A 22,330-nucleotide genomic window follows, 5' to 3' on the forward strand; every position below is an offset into this window, starting at 1 on the left:
CAAACACTAACAAATGGAGGAGGTTGTGCTTCTTGGCATACTAAATTTAAGTTTACTTAACTAGAAATTAAACGAAGCAAATACAGACATAAAACAAATAAAAAATTTTCACAGATGATGTGAAGAAAAGCACTTTTAAGTCTTAATGGACCATGTTAACTTTTCAGTTATATAACTTCTAACATGGAAGGAGGGAAATAGTAACTCATCAATTTCCATAATTACCACAGATTTTATTTGAGGTTTCCTACTGAATATATCCTATAAATTTTGCAAAATATATTTCAAAATTTTAAATCTTATTAATTAAAAATTAAGCTTAACATTTCACTTGAAATTTATTAATATTTGTTTTGGCCTCTTAATATGACCTCTGACCCCCATATCCACCCATTTCAATAGAGGAATCAGGCATTTCCAGAACTTCTGCATGGTCCAGAGCAGAGGGAAGGGAAGAAGAGACACAGCGAATCAGTAAAAATCTGTTGACTGAATGACTGAAAAATGATATTTAAACTCAATTTTCTAGGTACCACATACGCCTGAAGACACCCTCTTTTTCTCTTTTGTGAAATTCTAAACAAGCAGATTATGTAAGGTGTCCAGGACAAGCAGTGTCAAGGTTAGTGTTTTTAAAAAGACAGAAGCCAAAGAAGAGAGAGAAGAAAGATATCCCCAAGATTAGGGAGGCAAATCTGTAATCAGCTTTCTTTCAGCCTGAGAAAAAAGGAGAAGAATTAAGTTAGGCTGGAACCCAGGGGATGGAGAGTTGTGATGGGGGTCACTACTTGCTCATTTGGGGTCTCTGTATGAACTAGAAAAAAGCAAGCCTTCTAGGCTAATGCAGCCCCAAGGGAACTCAGGTTGGTAAGTGGAGTACTGGATTTCTGTTCCTCTTCTTCCCTTCAGTCAAGAACCCTTGCATGGAAAACAAACTGTTGAAATATATGTGGTGACCATATGAGTGTACACATAGGGAAGCTAGTCCCTTGGGCCCAGGATTTTTGGCATCAGCAAATATTTCTTAATCCAAGCTTGGTATATTAGCAGAGTTGTCTTCCAAAAAAACCTGTGCCTTAGAAAGTGAGGATACGACAGAAAGGAATTAAGATGTGTACCACATACGCCCAAATCTCATTCAAGTCTTGGGAAAAGGAGGCTCCTGCCTTACCCCTTTAATGCTGTGGAATGAATTTCTATATAGATACTTTGAAAAAGATTTGAATTCAAATTGGAACATGTCTTAAATACCTGAACTGGTGGTTGTGAATTTATATATATTTCAATGATAAAAAGCTACCAATGTATTCAATGATAATTATTTCTAGGAAACAAAATTGTAAAACGAACTAAGTATGGGCAAAAATACAAATAGAATGTGTTGCTTTTATTAAAAAAATAAAACTTTTAAGGAGTTCCTACTAAAATATTTTACTTAAGCCTTGGGTAGATACAAAGGGTAATTTAACATATCATTATCACAAAAAAACCCACATTTATTTAGTTTTTACTCTTTGCAGAGAACTATGGTAGGGTCTGGAATGTGGATCTGTTAGGGTCTTCTCCCTTACAGATCACATTTAAATTGCTAAGAAAGAGTGAAAGAGTATATTCATTAAGAGGAAATTAGTTATAGGAACAAATAGCACTCTAGAAATTCAAAAAAGAAAATGATGTCTAAAAGTTGGAATGGTCAGAGCAAGCCTTAGGGAAAAGAACATAATACATTGTATTTCTCTAATACAATACTCGTCAAACTGTATTGTAATTGTTTGCTTGTATCTCCCTCTAAATTGAAGGCTCCATGAGACTGAGGACTTTACATATCTCGTTCACCACTACACACCTCCAAAGCCTTAGATACTGAATCTGACACAGCGAATCAGTAAAAATCTGTTGACTGAATGACTGAAAAATTATATTTAAACTCAATGATAAATAATCAGAGGGGAAAAACTAGAACAGTTCTGACAAGGGGAATATTTTAAAAGAGGTACAGAGATTAAAACATGCGTATGATTGTGTCCAGTGATCAATGAAGAAGTATTTCATTGGTTTAGAGAGGACCACGTAAACAAAGTAGGAAATAAGTTGGAGATATAGGTAGGGTCCAAGTGTGGAAAGCCTGAATACCAGGCTACAAAGTTCAGCTTATTCTCCATAAGAAAATTTTTTTTCCCATAAGGGAATTTAAAAAATGAACATGAATTTAAAATAGGATGTTTCCAAGAAATACTGAAGATAAAGAAATAGTATAAAGGACATCATTAAATAAGCACAAAATTAAGTAAAACAGTGAGCATATATGCTTAAAACATATTACAACCTCATTATAAGGAAATCTGCATGAATAAATTAGTTGATGGGAGTTGAATATCCTCTTAATGTAAAATAAACATGCTGAATTCAACTGAGGTACACAAACATAGACAAAATATATATAGGCAATATGCATGACAATGACATTCAAGTTATACAGCAGAATTTCATCTTAATCCTGAATGCATCTTTCTAAAAAACATGACTCGCTATTACCGAATATTAGTGTTTTAAAATTATCTCCTTTGACAGATGAAATTTAGTAACAGAGTCAAAGATTAAGTCTTTCTAAGACTTCTAATGTATACTTACAAAGTGAAGTATGTTTTATATTCATCAGAACAGAACATTCAGCTCTGGATAAAAAACACATGTTCAGCAATTCTTTAAAACATCAGTAGAAAATGATAAGTAAACAACACTGACAGAAGACAGAGATATTTATAATTCACATTTTCTCCTGACTTGCTGACAATGATTTTAATCTCTATCACTTAATTAGGCAGATGGGTCTTAGAGGCAGGTAACATGGTCAAAATGTATTGTATCATCTCCTAAAATAAAAATTTGAAAGGTTCAACGAAAGGTTATACCACAGTTCAGGATAAGCCCATTGCTTTGATCACAAATCCCAAGGCTTTCACGGCATAATGACAAGGATTGGTTGTGACCACACATATGCTTTAGTTTTCTGTATTAAGGTAGGATCCCCACTGATGTGAATGGACTCTTCAGAGAGGCTGTATGATTCTCCTGCTAACAGTCACCAATTTTGTCAATTGAACTAAAATCATTACTTCAATAATGCCTGGGCACCAGTGACAAATATAATCTACTAACCCAAAGAAACAATATAATCAAAATAAAAATAAAGATGCTACATCACGGCTAAAATTAAATTTTTATTTTATTCTTATTAAAATATGAAATCCTTACAACTCAAGTATCAGCATGATAGCAAGGTAACTAATTTAATATACACTGCTTTTGGGACATTGATAGTAATAAAAATGTGAAAGCAAAATTTTAGATTTTCACCACTGGAAAAGAATATATTTTATCAAAGAAAAAAATTAAAAATAACAAAAAAGTGAATGAACAATATATTATAAATAATAATGTAATAAAATGCTCTGATACATTTTAACTTTCAAGTATTTTGTTAGCCCACAAACGAAAAGTCTTTTTAAAAACTTAGAGTAGAAGTTATTTTAAATAAACTGCATATCTGAAAGTTTTCAAATTAATGTTTAAATTTAGTTTCTCCTTATTTAGCAGATAAAATACTGTGGGGTGTTTGTGTGTGTGTGTGTGTGTATGTTTAGTAAAAGAAACATAACAAAAATTTTTAAAATTGAAGAAGGAAAAATAATCCATAACACTTCTAGAAGAATCCTGTAAATACTGTGTGGTTTCAGATATTAGAAACTGTCATTTTTAATGTATTAAATTAAAGAAAAATCATAAATTACTAACCAATAGATAATAGATAATCTATCTCAATCTAATATAGTGAAGACAATAATTGGGTTTGAGTCTTGTCTACTCAAATTACTGGTCACATGCCCTTAAATTAATTCAATTTTTCCTGACCCTGACTCCCCTCAATTGCTATTTCTAAAACACAAGGTTATTGTGAGGCTAACATGAGATAATACAGACCTCTACATGCACATGAGATCTTACTACTATTATTAGCATCATTAATATGACCCTTGTTAAAAACCCCAAAGTATAGACTCAACTTGCCTGATTCTTAAAGCCAATAGGACATTCACTGAATTATGCTCATTCATAAAAGCATTTAATGTCATTCTACAGGCATTTAATAAAATTTACTTGTAAAAATGTGCACACAAAAATATTTGAGACTTCATAATTGCTACTAAATAACTATCACATTAAAAACGAATTTATTATTTTTTATTAGCAAAGACAGTATGGCTTAACATGTCTCACTTTATGATGAATACCCTCACAATATGTTATAGTTCTCTCCTGCTTTCAACACATTTTTCACTTCCATATTTGGACTGGACATTTTCACTCAAACTTTTGCTGTTCCAGGCCCCTATGTTCAAGGAAATTGTAACTTGGGAAGAGAGAATAATCATTAATAATGCAAACAACAGGTATGCTATAGCTGTTGGAAGAGAAGATATAAATTAAATGCCCACCTTAAATTATTTCTGAAAAAGTTGTAAAGTACATACATATTACTATGAGTGTAGGTGAGAAGAGTTAACATCAGTGTCTATGAACACATTAATGGTCTAAATTTTTAATTAAACAAAAGTATATTCTGATCACCAGTCAAAAAACAAGTCAAAACTGATGTGCATACATTTTTATAATTCAGGATGACAGGAACATTTTCTAAGTGCCTTAAAATATTTTTTTCCTGCCTAGCATAAAAAGTTTCGAGTAATATTTATCAAAGAAGAAAAACAAAATAACTCATTGTAGACATAAATATACAAAGTTCAATGCTAAAAATATAGTACAGCAGGTCCTTGGATAATTTTTTTTGGTTGATGAGATACCACAGGAGCTTAACTGTTGTTTATATCAATTAGCCTATGTCAAAATTGGTTTTGTTGTATGTTTTGCTTAAAGTCACCTTTAAGTGAGGACTTAATGCACATGAGTACATCATTTAACCTACTGATACATGAAAAAGAAAAAGATTAAAGAGATGTGGTTAAATTAATGAATCTGCAAGTTATGCATAAGTGATGTATAAAAAAAGGATGAGCAGAAAAACAGTTCAGTTAGTATAAGTGTTTTACATTGCTAAGAGAGAGCTGAGACTGCTAGAGCACACTCTAAAGTGGATGTGTGAAAAGGAGAGAGAAGGATGAAAAATAGAAACTTGCAAAAAAGATAAAAATAAACAATAGAGAGAAAGAGAAGAGGGGAAAAGAAGGGAAGGAGGAGGCAGAAGAAAGGGAGTACACGAGCCAGAAATGTCCAAGGGATATATGGCAAGGAATGAGTTTAATTTTAGTTTCCTTTAGCATGTCAGAAAAACAGGAAGAATCAATGATAACAACTAAGAAAATAAAACTACCCAATCATCAAAGTTTAGGGTATATTTTTTAAACAAATGCATCAAGAAATATATTTTCAGCAATTACATTTAACTGTAGCTAAACACTTACTTACAGATGGCTGTAATGCTGATGCTATCAGCGTCCACGGAATGTATTATGGTAGGCAGTGTCCTCATAGGGGATAAGGAAGCTAACTCAAATTACAGACCCCTGGGATTTTGGAGGTAGAAGAAGGCAAGTCAAAGGTCTCATGTTTTACAAATCTCACAAGACACAAATAAAACTATTCTATGATCATATCCATTTTGTAGTCCTTAACAAACACGTGTGCACTTAAAACTTTTAAGGGTTGATTTTTAAAGCTAAAACTAATTATTATAATATTACTGATGGGTATTTATTTAAAATATTTAGAAATATCAGGATTTAATTGCATTCCATTTACTTAATTATAAGTATTCAATATGCTGTACTGACCTTACCAATTTCATAACTTAATATAAATTTTATATTCATCACTAACAATCCATAATGAATTATTAGATAGGTTTTTAAATTGAATATCCAAGATATGGCCAGTGACAAGATGTCCACATGGAATTCTTTTGTAAAGTGATAACAGTAAAAACTCAATCTATCTTTCTTGGTCAGCAGATGACAGTCAGCATTCAGTTTTCTTGTGGCCAGAAAAGCCCTTCCTAAAATATGAGCTTGTCAGTAGCCCATTCCATGTGGAGCACATACCCACTTGGGTTTGCTGTGCCCTTCTGACTAGGGTGGCCATGCTCGTCTTTCTCCACAAATGCCCTCTCTCTTTTTCCCAGGCTCTTTCACTGACTTCACTTTTTTGGACATCTTTAAATCTACTCATTCTTTCATTTCATTCAACCAATATTTGCTGATTTCTAACTAAATGCAAGGCATGTTCTAAACGCCGAGGTTATAAAGTGGATAAAATTAAAACGTCTTCACTTTCATAGATCCTTAGTGATGTAGACGTAAAATAAATAAACCACTATATGTGTATCATGTCAAAGAGTGAAAGCTCTGTGTAAACAATAAAACAAGGTAAGGGTATAGAGAATGATTTTAGAGAGGGAGTTCAATGTGAGTCCACTCTGGGGAGGTGACATCTAGGCAAAGTGGTTCAAGCATAGAGAACATTTTATGCAATGCCACTCAAACAGGAGTGCGCTTGGCATTTCTGAAGAGGAACAACAACAAAGGCAAGTGAGGCTGCAGTGGAGGAAGAATCTGAGAGGCAACCAGATATATGGGGTCTCAAGGCTAAAGTAAGAACCTGAGTTTGGTTCTATTAGATGAGCCATCATAGGATTTACCAGAGGAGTATGACCTGATTTATAATACAAGAAGATTATTCTTTTTGTGCCCTATAGAGAAATCACCACATGGGAAACAGCCCTGGGGATGGATGTGGTGATAACTGGTCAGATTCTGTATATATTCTGAAGGGTGAGAAGCTAGGCAGTGGTGTGTGTATGAAAGGGAGGAGCCAAAGACTCTAAGCTTTCTAAAGGCCTGAGCAAACTCAGTACATGGTACTGTCTTTTAGTGAGATGGCAAACACTGAGGGAAGAGAGGACATTTGAGGGCATTAAAAAAATGCCTGAGTTAGATGTATAAATCTAGAATTCTGGAAGAGATAAGGGGCAATCACTAGGGAGTGAGTGTTCATGCAGAAGAGATTCAAAGACTAAGCCGTAAGGTTCTCCAGTGATTTAGGGTCTGAAAACAAAATAACCCAGTAGACCTAGGAAAGGGATAAAAAGGTAGCTAGGAACCCTACCTGGTTTGGCTAAGTGGATAGAGCATCAGCCTGCAAACTGAAAGGTCCAGGGTTTGATTCCAGTCAAGGGCACATGCCAGGGTTACAGGCTTGACCCCCAGTATGGGGGTGTGCAGGAGGCAGCCGATCAATGATTCTCTCTCATCATTGATGTTTCTATCTTTCTCTCCCTTCCTGTCTGAAATCAATAAAAAAATATCTATTAAAAAAAAAAAAGGTAGCTAGGAGAGGATGGATCCTTATTTAAGAAACCAAGTGAAAGAACTGCTACAAGGAAAACAAATCAAATAATTGTGTCAGTAATGCTGACAGATCAAGTAGATGAGAACTGACAATGTGTATTGGACAACAGGGAAATTGTTCATCCTCAATGACTCTGACAAGACTGGTTTCAATAAAGTAGTGGGAAGTCAACCAAATGCCATGTCCTGGAGAATTATTTTTAACCTGTCTCTTGAATTCATCCCGTTAGCTAGTTGAGGAACTTAACACATTGCAGAGCAGTAGTTTAATTGCTAGCTTTACCCAATGGCCAGATAAGTTTCTATTGAACGAGTACAAAAACAGTTTTATATAAATGTTAAAGGCACACCTTAAAATTAAATACCCATTGCATTTTGAGGTTATTATATGTTCTTGCAAGCTAATATTTTTTAAAAGTATGATACTTTGTAAAACACTGTGTAATATGAAAATACGAGAATTCTCGTGATCCCTCCGCAATGTGTTTTAACATCTTTCTTTTTACCTGACTGGAATGGCCTCCTGACATTTCTCCCTGCCTCAAGCTCTCATCCTCTTTCCCCGATCCCTGGACCTATCTTACACACTTTGTCCACAGTGCTTTCTTTTATACAGGAGCCAGTTACCAGCAGGGGATGGTAAATGACAGCCCATGGGCCCAAAGTGACGTGCCACCTATTTTTATAAATAAAATTGTATTGGAAAGCATTCATACTCATTTGTTTACATACTGTCTGTGTCTATAGTGGGAGATTGCATAGACTTCAAATCGAAAAAGTTATTATCTGTCTGTTTACAGAAAAAATTTGCTTAACTGGCTTATAGAATTAAGCTAAATATCTTTAGAATATTACCAAGAGTCTTCATATTAGACCACAACTATCTTTCAGTATGTCTCGTTTTATGTTTTCTATACATCAAAGTACATAAGACCAATTAGCAGACCAATAAAGCATTCTCCAAGGTGCAAAGCATTTTCCCTAATTTTATTAATGTTATTTTCCTTGCTTAAAATATTCTTCTACACTTCATCAAAGTATCCATTTAATAAATATTTAATTTAGTGCCTACTATGTTCCAGGCACTATTTTAAGCTTTAGGAAAAAACCAATAAGCAAAACAGTTCAGAATTCTTGCTTGGTGAACTAATGTTTCAGTAGGGTAAGACATAATAAACAAACAAATAAATATATGCCTATGAGATGGTGGGTGATGTGAAGAAAAATCAAATCGGGAAGTGAGTAAACGTGCACAGGGTGAGTCATTGATAATGTAACTTTGAATAGAGACGACAGACAAGGCCTTTTCTCAAAGGTGATATTTGAGCAAAATCTTCAAAGGGGTGAAGAAATAAATCCATTAAGAATTTCTGGAGGAATTTTCAAGTGAAAGTAAAAGTAAAAGCAAGGGCCCCAAGGTGGGAAGATACCTGGAGTATCTGAAGAATACCAAGGAGGTCCTGTTGAGCTAGGCCTGAATTAGGAAGGGGCAAACAGTATAATGAGAGGCCAACAGGTAAAAGGATTCTGGAGGGGAGAGGAGGCAGTGTAGGGTCTTACTTGGTAAGGACTTTAGCTTTTACTCTCATCTGGAAAATCATTTACTAAGACGGGGAGCACTGTGAGAAGAGCAGGTTTGAAGGAATAAAGATCAGGAATTTGGTTTTAATGTGTTAAGTCTGAGATACATTTTACATGTTGAAATAAAGATGTCAAGGAGAGAGTCAGGTATCAGAAGAAATGTCCAAAGTAAAGACATAAATTTAAGAGGTTTGTTAAAATTCCCTTGCATCCTTTAAAATACAACTCAAATATCACATATCCTATGAAGTCATCCACAACCCCTTCTCCCCTGTCAGAATTAATTTCATTTTGTTCTTACCTATTTATAGCACTTATCACTGCCTAATTTTTATCGAAAATAGTTTTATGTATACCTGTCTTTCTCACCTGGAGATATGTGAAGTAAAGAACTATGTTTATCTTAACTTTTTAACCCCAAGTGCTCTCTACTATATATTGCATATGATAAATAATCAATAAATGCTGGCTTAACTAAATGTGTTTGGAGGATTTTAATTCACCTGTCATAGGAAGTTTTCTCTATGAAGACAGGAAGCTAGATACCTGTGCCCTAACAAACTTGCTCTTCTTCTGTGTTCTCTACACACATGCCCAGGTCAAATTAAATTTCTCTTTCTCTCTCATCTGGCAAGACAAATCAGTCTCCAAATCCTAACAATTCTAACCTTCTAAATATGTCTTAAATTCATACACATTTCTCTATTAGTACCATTATCACTACTGAGTTTAAGCTTCCACTGCCTTTGGCCTAATTCTTTTAACAGCTTTTAAACTGCTTTCACTCTTGCTCACAGTATAATTCATATTTAAACACCAATCACAGTGATCTCTCAGTTCATATCTCCTCTGCTTCCACCCATCCGATGTCTCCCTCTTGCCCTCAGGATGAAGTAACCTCTTTACCAAAGCATTTAAAGCCCAATTTTCATCTTTCCTCTCCCTCCTCTCGGTTTCAGATGCTGTACCTATGAGCCTACAGAATCCTTATTACACTGAAAGGCTGAGACGGTTTTAATATCAGTATCTGCTCTGGTGCAAATGTTCAACCAAGGCAATGACTATGTTTTATTTGGTGCTATATCAACCAGGGCCTGATAGTGTATAAACAAAATTAAAATTAAAATATTAAATGCTATCTCAAGATTCTAACTTTTCACTCTAATTTTATTTTTAGCAAAGGTTATTTTAGTAATAAATTATTGTACTAAATTCTTAGCTTCTGGAGAAATATGAGTCTCCAACAATCTCCCCTTTAGATGCATTTATTACTGCCCCCTTTCAAAAATAATGAACCTTGGTGACAGTTATGACTCCTTCCACTCTCCAAGCCTGACTGTTAATCATTCCACAGGAGAGATGAAAAAGGGTTTAAATGGCAGTAAGTCCGTTTGTATTTAATCATTAGATTTAATTTATTGACACTAAAGGTACCTGAAATGAGAATTCTGCCTAGAAAAGCTTAGAGATTTGCCTAATATTTAGATGTGATTGTGTCATGAAATTCATTCAAGTTTTATGAGTCTGTGGTTTGTTCTACAAAATTTAGTCATAATGGTTCAAGCTGAAGACAGTAATCTATTCTGCACCTCAGTTTCTAAAGTTAAGTGAGTTTTTAAGACTTAAAACAGATAGCCTGGTTGGAATTAAATATTACTATTTATCACAGTGATGATTCTCCAACCCAATTTTAGCACTTTCTACGCCAGTCCTCAAGACTACCTATTATATCTACTACCTGTCAGTTTCTATTTAGACTAGAGGCCCAGTGCACGAATTCGTCCCTCGGCCTGGCTGGTGATGGGAGCCCATCAGGGCCATCTAGCCCAGTTCAGGGGGAGGGGCTGCGGGAGGTTGAACAGCCACGGGAGGTTGGCTGTGGGAGCGCACTGACCACCAAGAGGCAGCTCCTGCTTTGAGCATCTGCCCCCTGGTGGTTAGTGCGTGTCATAGCGACTGGTGAACTGAATGCTTTTATAATGATCTCTTAGGCTTTTATATATATAGATGAAATACAACATCAGGAAAATTGTTGCACAAACGGATGAAGGCATCCATCTTTCCACAAGCAAAAAGTGATTCCTTGGTGTGATTCTGAAACAATGCCCCAAGTCTTCACTGCCCAATACAGCAGCCACCAGCTGCAAGTGGATAGTAAATATTTGAAATGTGGTTATATTTACATAGTGTAAATATAAGATATACACCTGATCTCAAAGACAGTGTGAAAAAAAGAATGCAAAGTACCTACTTTATAATTTCACATTGGTTATATGTTGAGATAATAGTACTTTGGATATATCAGGTTAAATATATTATTAAAATTTACATGCTTTTTTTTTTTTTTACTCTTTAATATGTGACTTTAAGAAAATTTAAGGGTGCTGTCTCTAGCTCTCCATCAGAGAGGGCAGCATCCCACCCAGACCCAGCTTTCCTCTCTTGTCTGTCTTTTCTTAATCCTTCACTGCCCGCCCTCAGGCTCACTGAACCTGGCTGAGCTGGCACAGCACATATGGCACCCAGCGTGGGGCTGAGTATGCCATGGCCATGCTGGCTCACCACAGGGAGAGTGGAAGAGAGAGGGAAAGACAGAGAGGAACATCAATATGAGAGAAACACATCGATTGGTTGCCTCCTGCAGGAGCCCCGGCGGAGCCTGCAACCGAGGCAGATGAAAATCCTAGCAGATCGCCTTGGCAAGTCGCATGATGGCATGGACTCACCGGGCAGTGAGGAAAGGTTCCACGGCTAAGGAATGCTGGCAAGTCGACCCCTTCACAGAGCAGGGCAGCCAGAGCAAAGTGATGGTGAAATCTTTCCGGAGCCGGAGGAAGAGCCTCGGAAAAGATCTCATTTTGGACCATTTCAAACACGCACCAAAGTGGGGAGAACGGCCCAGTGGACCCCACGTGCTGCCCCCAGCTCAGCTCTGGGCCGATTGTGAAAATGGAGGGAGAGGGAGGGGCAGGGTGATCGGCAGGCCACTTGGCAGGTGATTTGCCAAAAGGCAACCCCACAGCCACAGGCCGCGCGGTGGGGACGCCACAGGCCCCTGCTTGGGTCCCGTGTGGAAAGCTACGTTCCAGTCCCAAACCCTGGCTCCCCGTGGAAATCTCTTAGGAAGCAACAGGGAGAGTGGCAGGTCAAAAAAAAAAAAAAAAAAGAAAGAAAGAAAATTTAAGATTGTCTATGTGGTTTGCATTATATTTCATTTGGACCGTGGAGTAAGCCTACTTAGAGAATTGAGCAATGCTTCTCAACTGTTTACCAAGCAGAATAAAAAGCACCATTGAGGGTCACATCTTAAATGGAACCACGAAGAATGCACAAAAATACAAATGATCCCCAAAACTTTAAACAGTAAGTCAGGCTAAAAATGAAAGACTGCTTTTAGTTAAATCTAATAAGGTCTCTCTCTTATCTGAAATAAAAAGAATGCATATTTTTACCTTTACTTCATAGGTATAAACTTTACTTTTTAGAAAAATTATTCTCTCAGTATTAGCAGGATGCAAAAAACAGGGATTCTAAGATATTAAAGTACCAGTTCCCCCCTTTAGCAACAAAAAACAAAGAAACAAACAAACAAAAAAAAGTTGCCCTGGCTATCTTTCTCAGTGGTTATAGCATTGGCCCACGTACCAAAGGATTATGGATTTGATTCCCAGCCAAGGGCACAAGTGGGAGGTAACCAGTCGATGTGCCCCTCTCACACTGATGTTCCTCTTGCGCTCGCTCTCTCTCTCTCTCTCTCTCTCTCTATCTCTATCTCTATCTCTCTCCTCCTCCCTCCCCTTCACTGTCTCTGAAACTCAATGGAAAAAATATCCTCTGGTGAGGATTAACAAAACAAAAAAAGTTAAGTATTAGAAATGTTATATTATTGTTTTCTGAAAAAAATAATTTAAATAAATCTTCTGTTCATAAAATTTCACATTTTAAAATACCATAAGAGCATATATTATATTAATCAGTCAAGATAATGATTTAGAATCCACTCAATAAGTTGATTCCCACCACCCACCCTCATATTTCACTATCCCCTCTCTACTGTGTAATATTTTTTCAGTGTTTCTAGAAACTCCAAGACAATACAAATAAAGATCAGACTATAATTACTATAATTCCATCTAAAATACATTATATTTCAATAAAATGTTTACACCGTTAGAGTGATTTAAGACATGCTTTCTAACATGTTAAAATGTAACACTTTTAAAGAGGCAAGATTAAAATAAAAGGTATGATTATAACCCTCCTTAGTTTTAGAAGGAGCAACTGAAAGGAGGTTCTTTAATAGCCTATGTAAACATAAGCTGTAGAACCCAAATTTGCTGGTTATTAATATAGAAAATGGGGTAACTTATCAATAATATGCTACTTAACCTACAGAAGTTTTATGGTAAAAAAAAAAAAGAAAAGAAAAGGAGAATATTCATATTGGTTAGAAGGGCAAGTAAGTTTCAGTAAAGTTAGTAATGAAGAAAATTTCTGTGCCTCTGAACACAATGAAATGGTAGTTAAGATGAAGCTATACTTCCAACCAGGCTCCAATTAACCTGACACTTGGAATTTTAAATTCAACTTTTCCCATGCTCTCCACTTTTTCATATAGATGTCCTATATGAACACTGCTAGAAAGCTAGAAAGGCAGTAGCACAATAGCAAGAACTAATAGTCTAGTATGGTCTAGTAAGTGGTCTGTTTTATTCAAGTCTGATGGGTCATTCAAAGGAAAGCAAGAAGGATGTAATTTCTTATTATTTGTGAATAAACAAAAATAATGAGCAAAATAAGGAAGGAGAAAAGTAAAGAAGTTCATGAGTGCTTTTTTTAAAAATGTTGTAGCTGTTTTGCAAGAGTTTATTTATCTATTATTTTTACAGGTGGGGTATGTTAAGAGAACTGTTAGAAAAAACGGAACCATGTGCTGTGCTAATTAAAGAATTTTGAGAAAAAAGACTGAGATTTAGAAAAAGAGACAATAAAACTACAAGGATCTATCATATGCCACCTTCTGCCCAATGAAGCTTTAAGCAGGAAACCTAACACTGAGAGAGGGAGACAGTTGAAGATATCCACTATCTCTCTGTTACAAAGCAGGAAAAAAATAATTTTCAAATTCATAATTTTGTTTTTGTTTACGCTACTAGCATTGAATCTAAAAATGTGGTTATTAGATGCTTAGTAAATGAAAGACTTTTAAATGTTTTAAAAATTCTTAATTCTTCAAACTAATAAAAAGTCAGACTTATCGATGTTTTCATATGTCTATATCTCCGACTACTTCTCAAAAGAGTTAAGTAATTAAGTAATTTGAGATTAGAAGTAGAATTCAATAACAACTATTAAATCTGTTATTCTCATTTACTGTTATCTAACATACATTTCAAAATGATCTTCTGATGATTCTTAAAGAGTATGATATATAATTGCAAGAGTATTACATACTACATTATTAGTGATATCAAAAAATTCTACAGATATCCCAATATCTATGATTATTCTGCATATGACAAAATCTTTACTAAAATATCTTTGATATAAGCAATAATATACTCAAAATAAGACAAAGCATGTGAATACATTTTACAGACTGTAAAGTACCACACCTAAAAAGTAAAATATAATTATCATTATATTGAACTTTTAAGTACTCTTTAGTAACATAAACATTAGTAATGTAACTTCTCTTTTGAACCCCAATATATATCATAGGGTACTTATCATTTTCTCACATATACTATAATAGTCTATACTAATAAAAGGGTAATATGCTAATTATACTGGGAGACCTTCCAGACATCCTTCCGGACAAAGCCATGGTGGCAGGGCTGAGGCAGAAGCAGGTTAGGGGTGATCAGGCTGGCGGGGGGGGGGGACAGTTGAGGGCAATTAGACCGGCATGGGGGGGGGGCAGTTGGGGGTGAGCAGGCCGGTGTGGGGGGGGTGCAGTTGGGGGTGATCAGGCTGGCAGGGGGTGGCAGTTGGGGGTGAGCAGGCCGGTGTGGGGGGGGTGCAGTTGGGGGTGATCAGGCTGGCAGGGGGTGGCAGTTGGGGGCAAGCAGGCTGGCAAGGGGGGCATTTGGGGCAAGTAGGCTGGCGGGGGAGGGGCGGTTGGGAGCAATCAGGCCAGCAGGGGTGGGTCAGTTAGGGGTGATCAGGCCAGAAGGGGGAGGCAGTTGGGGGTGATCAGGCCAGCAGGCAGAGTGGTTAGGGGCAATCAGGCAGGCAGACAGGTGAGCGGTTAGGAGCCAGCGGTCCCGGATTGCTAGAGGGATGTCCGACTGCCAAGATCGGGCCTAAACCAGCAGTCACCATCCCCTGAGGAGTCTCAGATTGGAGAGGGTGCAGGCTGGGCTGAAGGACACCCCCCCCCCCCCCCGCCATGCATGAATTTCGTGCACCAGGCCACTAGTCTATGTATAATTCTTTTATTTTTTATGAGACTATAAGGAGCTTCACTACCATAGACATATCTCATTATATTCAACAGCATCTAACATTGACACTTTACTGAAAGAGACATTATTGTTATGAAAATAAAATTCTGTACTTCTGAGGGCACAAGCAAAAGACTGGGAAGGGTAATATTAGCTAATTATGCAAAGTTTTTGGTCTCTTACAGTAGTGAACATATAGATAAGAGAACTTTTATTTCTCCTCAAAATAATGCAATCCTATAACAAACAGGGTCAGGTATGCATTTAGAACCAGAAGCAGGTCAAAGATAATTATTTTAAGAATAGAGACATGGGGGCTGGCTGGCATGGCTCAGTGGTTGAGCTTCAACCTATGAACCAGGAGGTCATGGTTCGATTTCTGGTCAGGCCATATACCCAGGTTGTGGGTTCGATCCCAAGGGTGGGGGGTGCAGGAGGCAGCCAATTAATGATTCTCTCTCACCACTGATGTTTCTATCTCTCTCTCCCTTCCTCTCTGAAATCAATAAAAATATATTATATATATTAAAAAAAAGAATAGAGACATGGGATCTTTGAAATAAAACGAAATAAAATAAAAGTCTGAGATCTTCCTCATAGTATATTTCTGACTATATATCTTTTTTTATTGTTGAATTTGGAATTCCATTGAGCAAGCTGCCTTACATCCATAATAGACTTCCTAAAAAAAAAAAAAAAAAAAAAAAAAAAAGACTGTGAGGAGGAAGAAAACAACAATTCCACAAATGAAGAAAGAGACAAGAGAGAAGAGACAGACATGCATACAGATAAAGAGACAGGCAGAGATCAGACACAGAAGGGCGAGAGACAAATTCCGTACAGTGGTGCTTGGCCACTTAACTGAGACCTCATTCTTTGAGGCTTATCTTCAGTAAAAAGACTGTACTGCAAGAGAAAAATTGCCCACATTCATTCAACAAGGGACACACTGGCAATAATTGTTGAAATGAAATGTTTCTGTACCTTAATATCAGATGTATCACGCTGACTGTTTCGCCAAGCTCTGGAAATTGATGAAAAAGTTCGATCTGCATGATCAAATTTCCCTCCTTGCAAATTTAGGAAATAAGTTGTGAAGGGTTCCTAAAAATAAGCAATTGAAAAAATCCATCATGCATAAAAATGTGGTTTTATAAATCTTTACATCTAAATATTCTAATGACTAATATACATTAGCTAGTAATAGGCATCCAATGGGAAGTATACCTAAATTATTACATTAATGTCCTCAAATTACTTCTCTTTCCGAAGACTTATTCCCAAAATTTGGCATGTGCAACATGTTTTAAACACTCTTTTTTCCAAGAACAATTTATTAATAACATTCAGACATAAATTAGATGGTATTTTCTTCATAGTACAGGGAAATTGTCCAATATGTAATTTTCCTATTGTTATGGCTCAATATTTAATTTATGATTAAGAAAAGAAAAATGTTTGGAAGATTTAAAAGCCTCCTCTTAGTTAAAGAACATTTAAACACATATTAGTGGATAACTGCTTGAAATTAGCTAAGCACTATAAATTACTTCTAGGATTTATGTCTGCCTGTACCCTTCTAACAAGCTTTAATTAATGATGTGCTGCTAATGCTTTCCCAAAGAAATTACTTTCTAGTAGATGAATCACCTTTCAATTTTACAGAAATATTTCTTGTTTAACCAATATATTATCAATACAAGGCAGCCTTGGTGTAACTTACAAATATACCTTATTCCATTTGGGGCAAATGAAATTCCAAAAAATATGTCTATGTTAATTAAATTGTATTTACTTTTAAAAACAACATTTGAATATAATCTATGATACAATCTAGAATCTGGTAAGATATCTACCATTTGAAGAGGCAAATTTAAGGGAAAAATTCACACAGAGGTGAAACATTTTTAAGGCAATTCTACAGTAATACATACCAAGTGGGATACAGACTTACAACTAGAACCTTAATCACTGAAAAAAAATTAGCATTCAAAAAAGATGCTGATGATTTTTAATCACTGCATATTCTCCACAACATGAATTTATGTATTCAAGGTTTATTATTCAAATTGAACTTACTATTCTTAGCAGCCATGCAAGAACAAAACTTGCAGTTGAGTAATGAGTACCATAGTGGAACTTTGGAACTTGATCATCTTCCCATGATTCATAACGCTCTGCAAAGAACGCTGCTCTTTTTGGATTCAAAGCTCCTACTGGCTGCCAATGCGGAGGAAAAACAAATAAGAACACAAATGTAAGCGTTGTTTATCACTTTGACTCTTCAAAATGTTGTCCTATTAGCAAGTATGAAAGTGAATTAAAAACTATGTGTATTATTTAAATTAAAACAGACTGCTACATTCTGACAGTAGATGGAAAAATAAACATTTTCAATGCAGGTTAAACATACACATATAAGTGAGTGGAGAAACCTGTCATTTCTCAATAAGTCTAGTTTCTGTTGAATAAGTGTCTTTAATCAGCCCATAAAAAGCATTTTTAAAAAGACAATTACATGAAGTAAATATTAGGTATATAATATTTTGGAAAGCACCTATAAAATTCTAATTAGTTAATTAGAGGAAACAACCAGAAACAGAATCTTGAAGGTAGAGGATTAATTTATAACAGGTTCTGAAAAGAGGATGGAATAAAATTAGAGTGAGCAAGGAGATTAAATGGGATTAAATGTAGAAATTTCTACCAGTATGAGTAAAACCAGAACTTAAGGGGAAAATATACCTGCATGAAATATAAAAAATACATCACATAGAAAGAATCATACACAGATTACAAGGGGCTTACTGGAGTTATAATAGTGCCAAGTTAGAAGGTTATTTTGGAAAATAAAATGAGTCAGTATAGCCCTGGTCAGGTAGCACAATGCTTGAGCGTTGCCCTGTGCACCAAAAGGTGGTGGGTTTAATTCCCGGTCAGGGCACATACCAAAGCTGTGGGTTCAATCCCCAGTTGGGATACTTGCAGTAAGCAACAAATCAATGTTTCTCTAGCTCTCTGACCCCTTCTTCTCTCACCAAAATCAACAAAAAAACATATCCTTTGGTGAGGATTAAAAAAAAAAATTTTGATGAGTCAGTATAGGTAAAGTCCTACAAACCATGCATGACAACATCTAATGAATGCTACCTATTATTTTTGAGATTATCTTTAGAACTGGAGTAAAGTTTGAATAAAATAATAGCCTGTAATGAGCCAGCACATTGCTTGGCATAAGATAAGAAGCTTTATAAATGTTAGCTTATGTTGTTATTATTGCTGCTGCTGTTATTCAGGGGACACACGAACTCCACTAAACAGTATGCAAAATTTTGTGTGATTATGCACATGTACATTTTCTTAAGAAAAATATACATAGTGTTCTCAAGATTTTCAAAGGGGTCTAAGGGCTGAAATGATGTTAAGATCAATTGCTTTAAGTAATAATTCATTCTAATAAATCATTCTGACCTTTAGAAAACACCTATTGTTTATTTTTTTAAATCAAATCACTTTCTTTAATGATGAAGACCTATGAATTAGTCACTCCTCAGTTATAAGAGAAAGAAAGTATCTGATTATTAATGGGGGAAATATTAAAATAAATTTTTATATTAGTTTAAAAATAGATGTATTCAGAAAGATTCTATTGAATATAAAGCAATGTTAAATTAGTTTTTAAACTGTTTTTCATGTTAATATAGGATTTTAAGCAACATTTTTAAATCATCAGTTTAGCTATCTTTTATAAGTTAACTATTTTTTTCAAAGCTTCTATTTATTTTTAGTACCATTCTCTTTCAATAGCTTTAAAAGATTCTAATCCACATTGTATTTTAAGCGACTGTTTTATGTTACAAGCAATTTTTTAAGTCTTTAGCTGATTAGTATTTTAAATCAGTATACAGTATACTAAGTTAAAATGCCACCTTTTAAAGCATTAGTTTCTGCACAAAAGAATCATATCTGATTTACTAAATTTATGCCAGTTAAGAATGAAACTGACTCCAAGAAATCTTTGTTACAGAACCAATTTTGAATGCCTTTAAATGAATTTTAGTTGTTGTCCCTAAGGACTGAGCTATGCAAAAGGAAAAAAGAAATAAAATCATTCGAAGACAAATTATGTGAATTAAAAATAGAATCAATGCTCCTTTTGTATGGTTTTGCAGCATATTAAGTATTCACTTTATCTGCTCCCATTTTTATTACTCTCCAAATGAGTGCACCCCCAAAATCAATAGTTATAGAATCACGTTTCTTGAATATAATGCTAAAACCAATTAAGATTGATTTCACTAGCATCTAAAAAAAACGGCATTGCGCAGAGATCCATATAGGTAGAACCCACAGTATTGATTCTAGCTGTTATTGTTACAGTTGGTTTCTGAAGCCTGCTCCAGGACAGCTATCAAGACACACCACATTTATTTGCAAGCATATAAAAAAGAAGTCCCCAAATAAAAGAAGGTTAAAAAAAAACAAACCAGTGGAGCTGTGCAATGACAATGATACACTATCAGCTTACTCAGAGAAGTTACAGTGGGAATACACACATTGAATTATACATTACGCGAAAGCACTGATTTATTGTGGTAATAACATCCACCTCATTAAAAGATTCTGCTTTGCTGCAGTTGGAAGGCTACATATTGTTTACTGCTATAAATTAATGGTGGTACAAAGAAGGCTGTGGAACCGTCTTAACAATAGATCTGTAATGACAGTGCTGTATATCACAGCTTCCTCAGCAGCTTCATAATAAAATGGAGACAATGTATTGAGCTAATACATTCTACCATGCTGGCCCATATTTTTCTGACAACTGCTTTAAAAGATGAGCTGAATCCAACTATGTTATAATGCAGCAAAACATTTAACTAAGCAAGAGTCTGTCACATACCAAAGTGCATCATAGCATTTTTAAAACATTGTCTAAATCAGCATTTCAAGATGTTTATTTCTACAAAAGAAGTAAAATTAAATGCTGAGAGCTACTCTTATACAGTATATCACGAGTATCAATAGAGTACAATTCAGAAAAATGTGGAGCACTATCATTCTGTAGGGAGCTCTTTGTACAATTCAACTGTAAAAGCTTGGCTAAAGATTTTTTAAAATCAGCAAATTGATTAAAGGAAAAAGAGCAAAAATATTGGTCATTTAAAACGATAACAACTTCCGGAAAAAAAATCAACAAAAATTAAGAATTGATTAGAGCGGTATAATTCAAGTTCCTAATGACATAAACATAAATAACCCTAGAATATAAAAAAAAATTATAAACATTACATGAAACTAACAAAAAGAGTTATATAAGATTTTTTAAATCTACAAAATAATAAAAAACCTCGAAATAATATTATTTAAAAATTAAAGTATAAGGACTACCAACACAAACATTACATTTAAGAAAATGAAAGTAACTTGGATTATAGTAAACCAAGACAAAGAAAATAGAGCACCAAAACTCTTAAAAATGTAGAAATAGCAACAACAAAAAAATCACTGTACCTAGTATATTTTAATCTCACAAATAGCAAAACTGCCAACTGTGGTAGAGTGATAAGTATTATGTTTGAGATATGGTAACGATACCTTTTAGAACCAGATGTTTAAAAAAAACTTCCTAAATCAGGTTTTTAAGAGTATTACAATTAAAATACCTTACTACCTTTTTTGAGAAGCAATTTTTCTAATTATTAGGATAACAAAAATATTGCATGTAAAGTGCCCAGCTCAGTGCCTGCCACATAGCAAATTATTAGTAGTAATTATTTTTCAGTTTATTTGACTTAAGGACCAGTCAGAAATTAAGCAAACACTAACTGAATAATTCAGTTAGATAATATGGAATATGAGGAAGCAAAAACACCCCATCAGAAGAGCAAAAAGAAAAAAATAATCCAAAAATATGAAGATAGTGTAAGGAGCCTCTGAAACAACTTCAAGCATACCAACATTTGAATGGCCAGAAGGTAAAGAGAGAAAGCAAGATATTGAAAACCTATTTGAAGAAATAATGACAGAAAACTTCCCCTACCTGGTGAAAGAAATAGACATACAAATCCAGGAAGCACAGAGAGTCCCAAAAAAGAGGAACCCAAAGAGGCCCACACCATAGCACATCATAATTAAAATGCCAAGAGTTAAAAACAAAGAGAGAATCTTGAAAGCAGCAAGAGAAAAACAATTAGTTACCTATAAGGGAGTGCCCATATGACTATCAGCTGATTTCTCAACAGAAACTTTGCAGGCCAGAAGGGAGTGGCAAGAAATGTTCAGTGATGAAAAGCAAGGACCTATAACCAAAATTACTCTATCCAGCAAATCTATCATTTAGAATTGAAGGTCAGATAAAGAGCTTCACAGACAAGAAACGCTAAAGGAGTTCATCACCATCAAACCAGTATTACATGAAATGTTGAAGGGTATTCTTTAGAAGGAGAAGGAAGAGAAGGAGAAGGAGGGGGTGGAGGAGGGGGAGAGGAGGAGGAGGAAGACGAAAAAAATGAACAATAAAATGGCAATAAATATTTATCTATCAACAATTGAATCTAAAAATCAAAATAAACGAAAAAGAAATCTAATGAAAAAAATAAACTGATGAATAAAATAGAATCAGAGGCATGGAAATATGGAACAGATTGAAGAATCTCAGAGGGAAGGGGTAGGAGGCAAAGGAAGAGATTAACCAAAGAACTTGTATGCACTATCTATGGACATAGACAATAGGGTGTTGAAGTCTTGGGGCGGGAACCAAGTGGAGAGGGGCAATGGGGAAAACAAAGGGGGGTATCTCTAATACTCTTAACAATAAAGATTTTAAAAAATAGAATATTTTTTAAAATCCATTAAACAAGCCTGATGAGATCAGTGGAA

General features: G+C 35.2%; 1 protein-coding gene across 4 annotated transcripts in view; it reads right to left on the reverse strand.

Moving 5' to 3' along the window:
- LRBA (LPS responsive beige-like anchor protein) overlaps window positions 1–22,330 on the reverse strand; it is a 554,804-nt gene that overhangs the window by 114,128 nt on the left and 418,346 nt on the right. For all 4 annotated transcript variants that reach the window (XM_070415300.1, XM_070415301.1, XM_070415299.1 and 1 more), the window contains 2 exons: window positions 17,528–17,668; window positions 16,433–16,552 (listed from right to left, as the gene is read on the reverse strand). In XM_070415300.1, the coding sequence (XP_070271401.1) occupies window positions 16,433–16,552; window positions 17,528–17,668 (261 nt within the window). The remainder of the gene's footprint in view (window positions 1–16,432; window positions 16,553–17,527; window positions 17,669–22,330) is intronic.

Source organism: Myotis yumanensis, unplaced genomic scaffold (assembly GCF_028538775.1).
Source record: "Myotis yumanensis isolate MYYU_CA2020_CCGP unplaced genomic scaffold, mMyoYum1.0.hap1 SCAF_5, whole genome shotgun sequence".
Lineage (NCBI taxonomy): Eukaryota > Metazoa > Chordata > Mammalia > Chiroptera > Vespertilionidae > Myotis > Myotis yumanensis.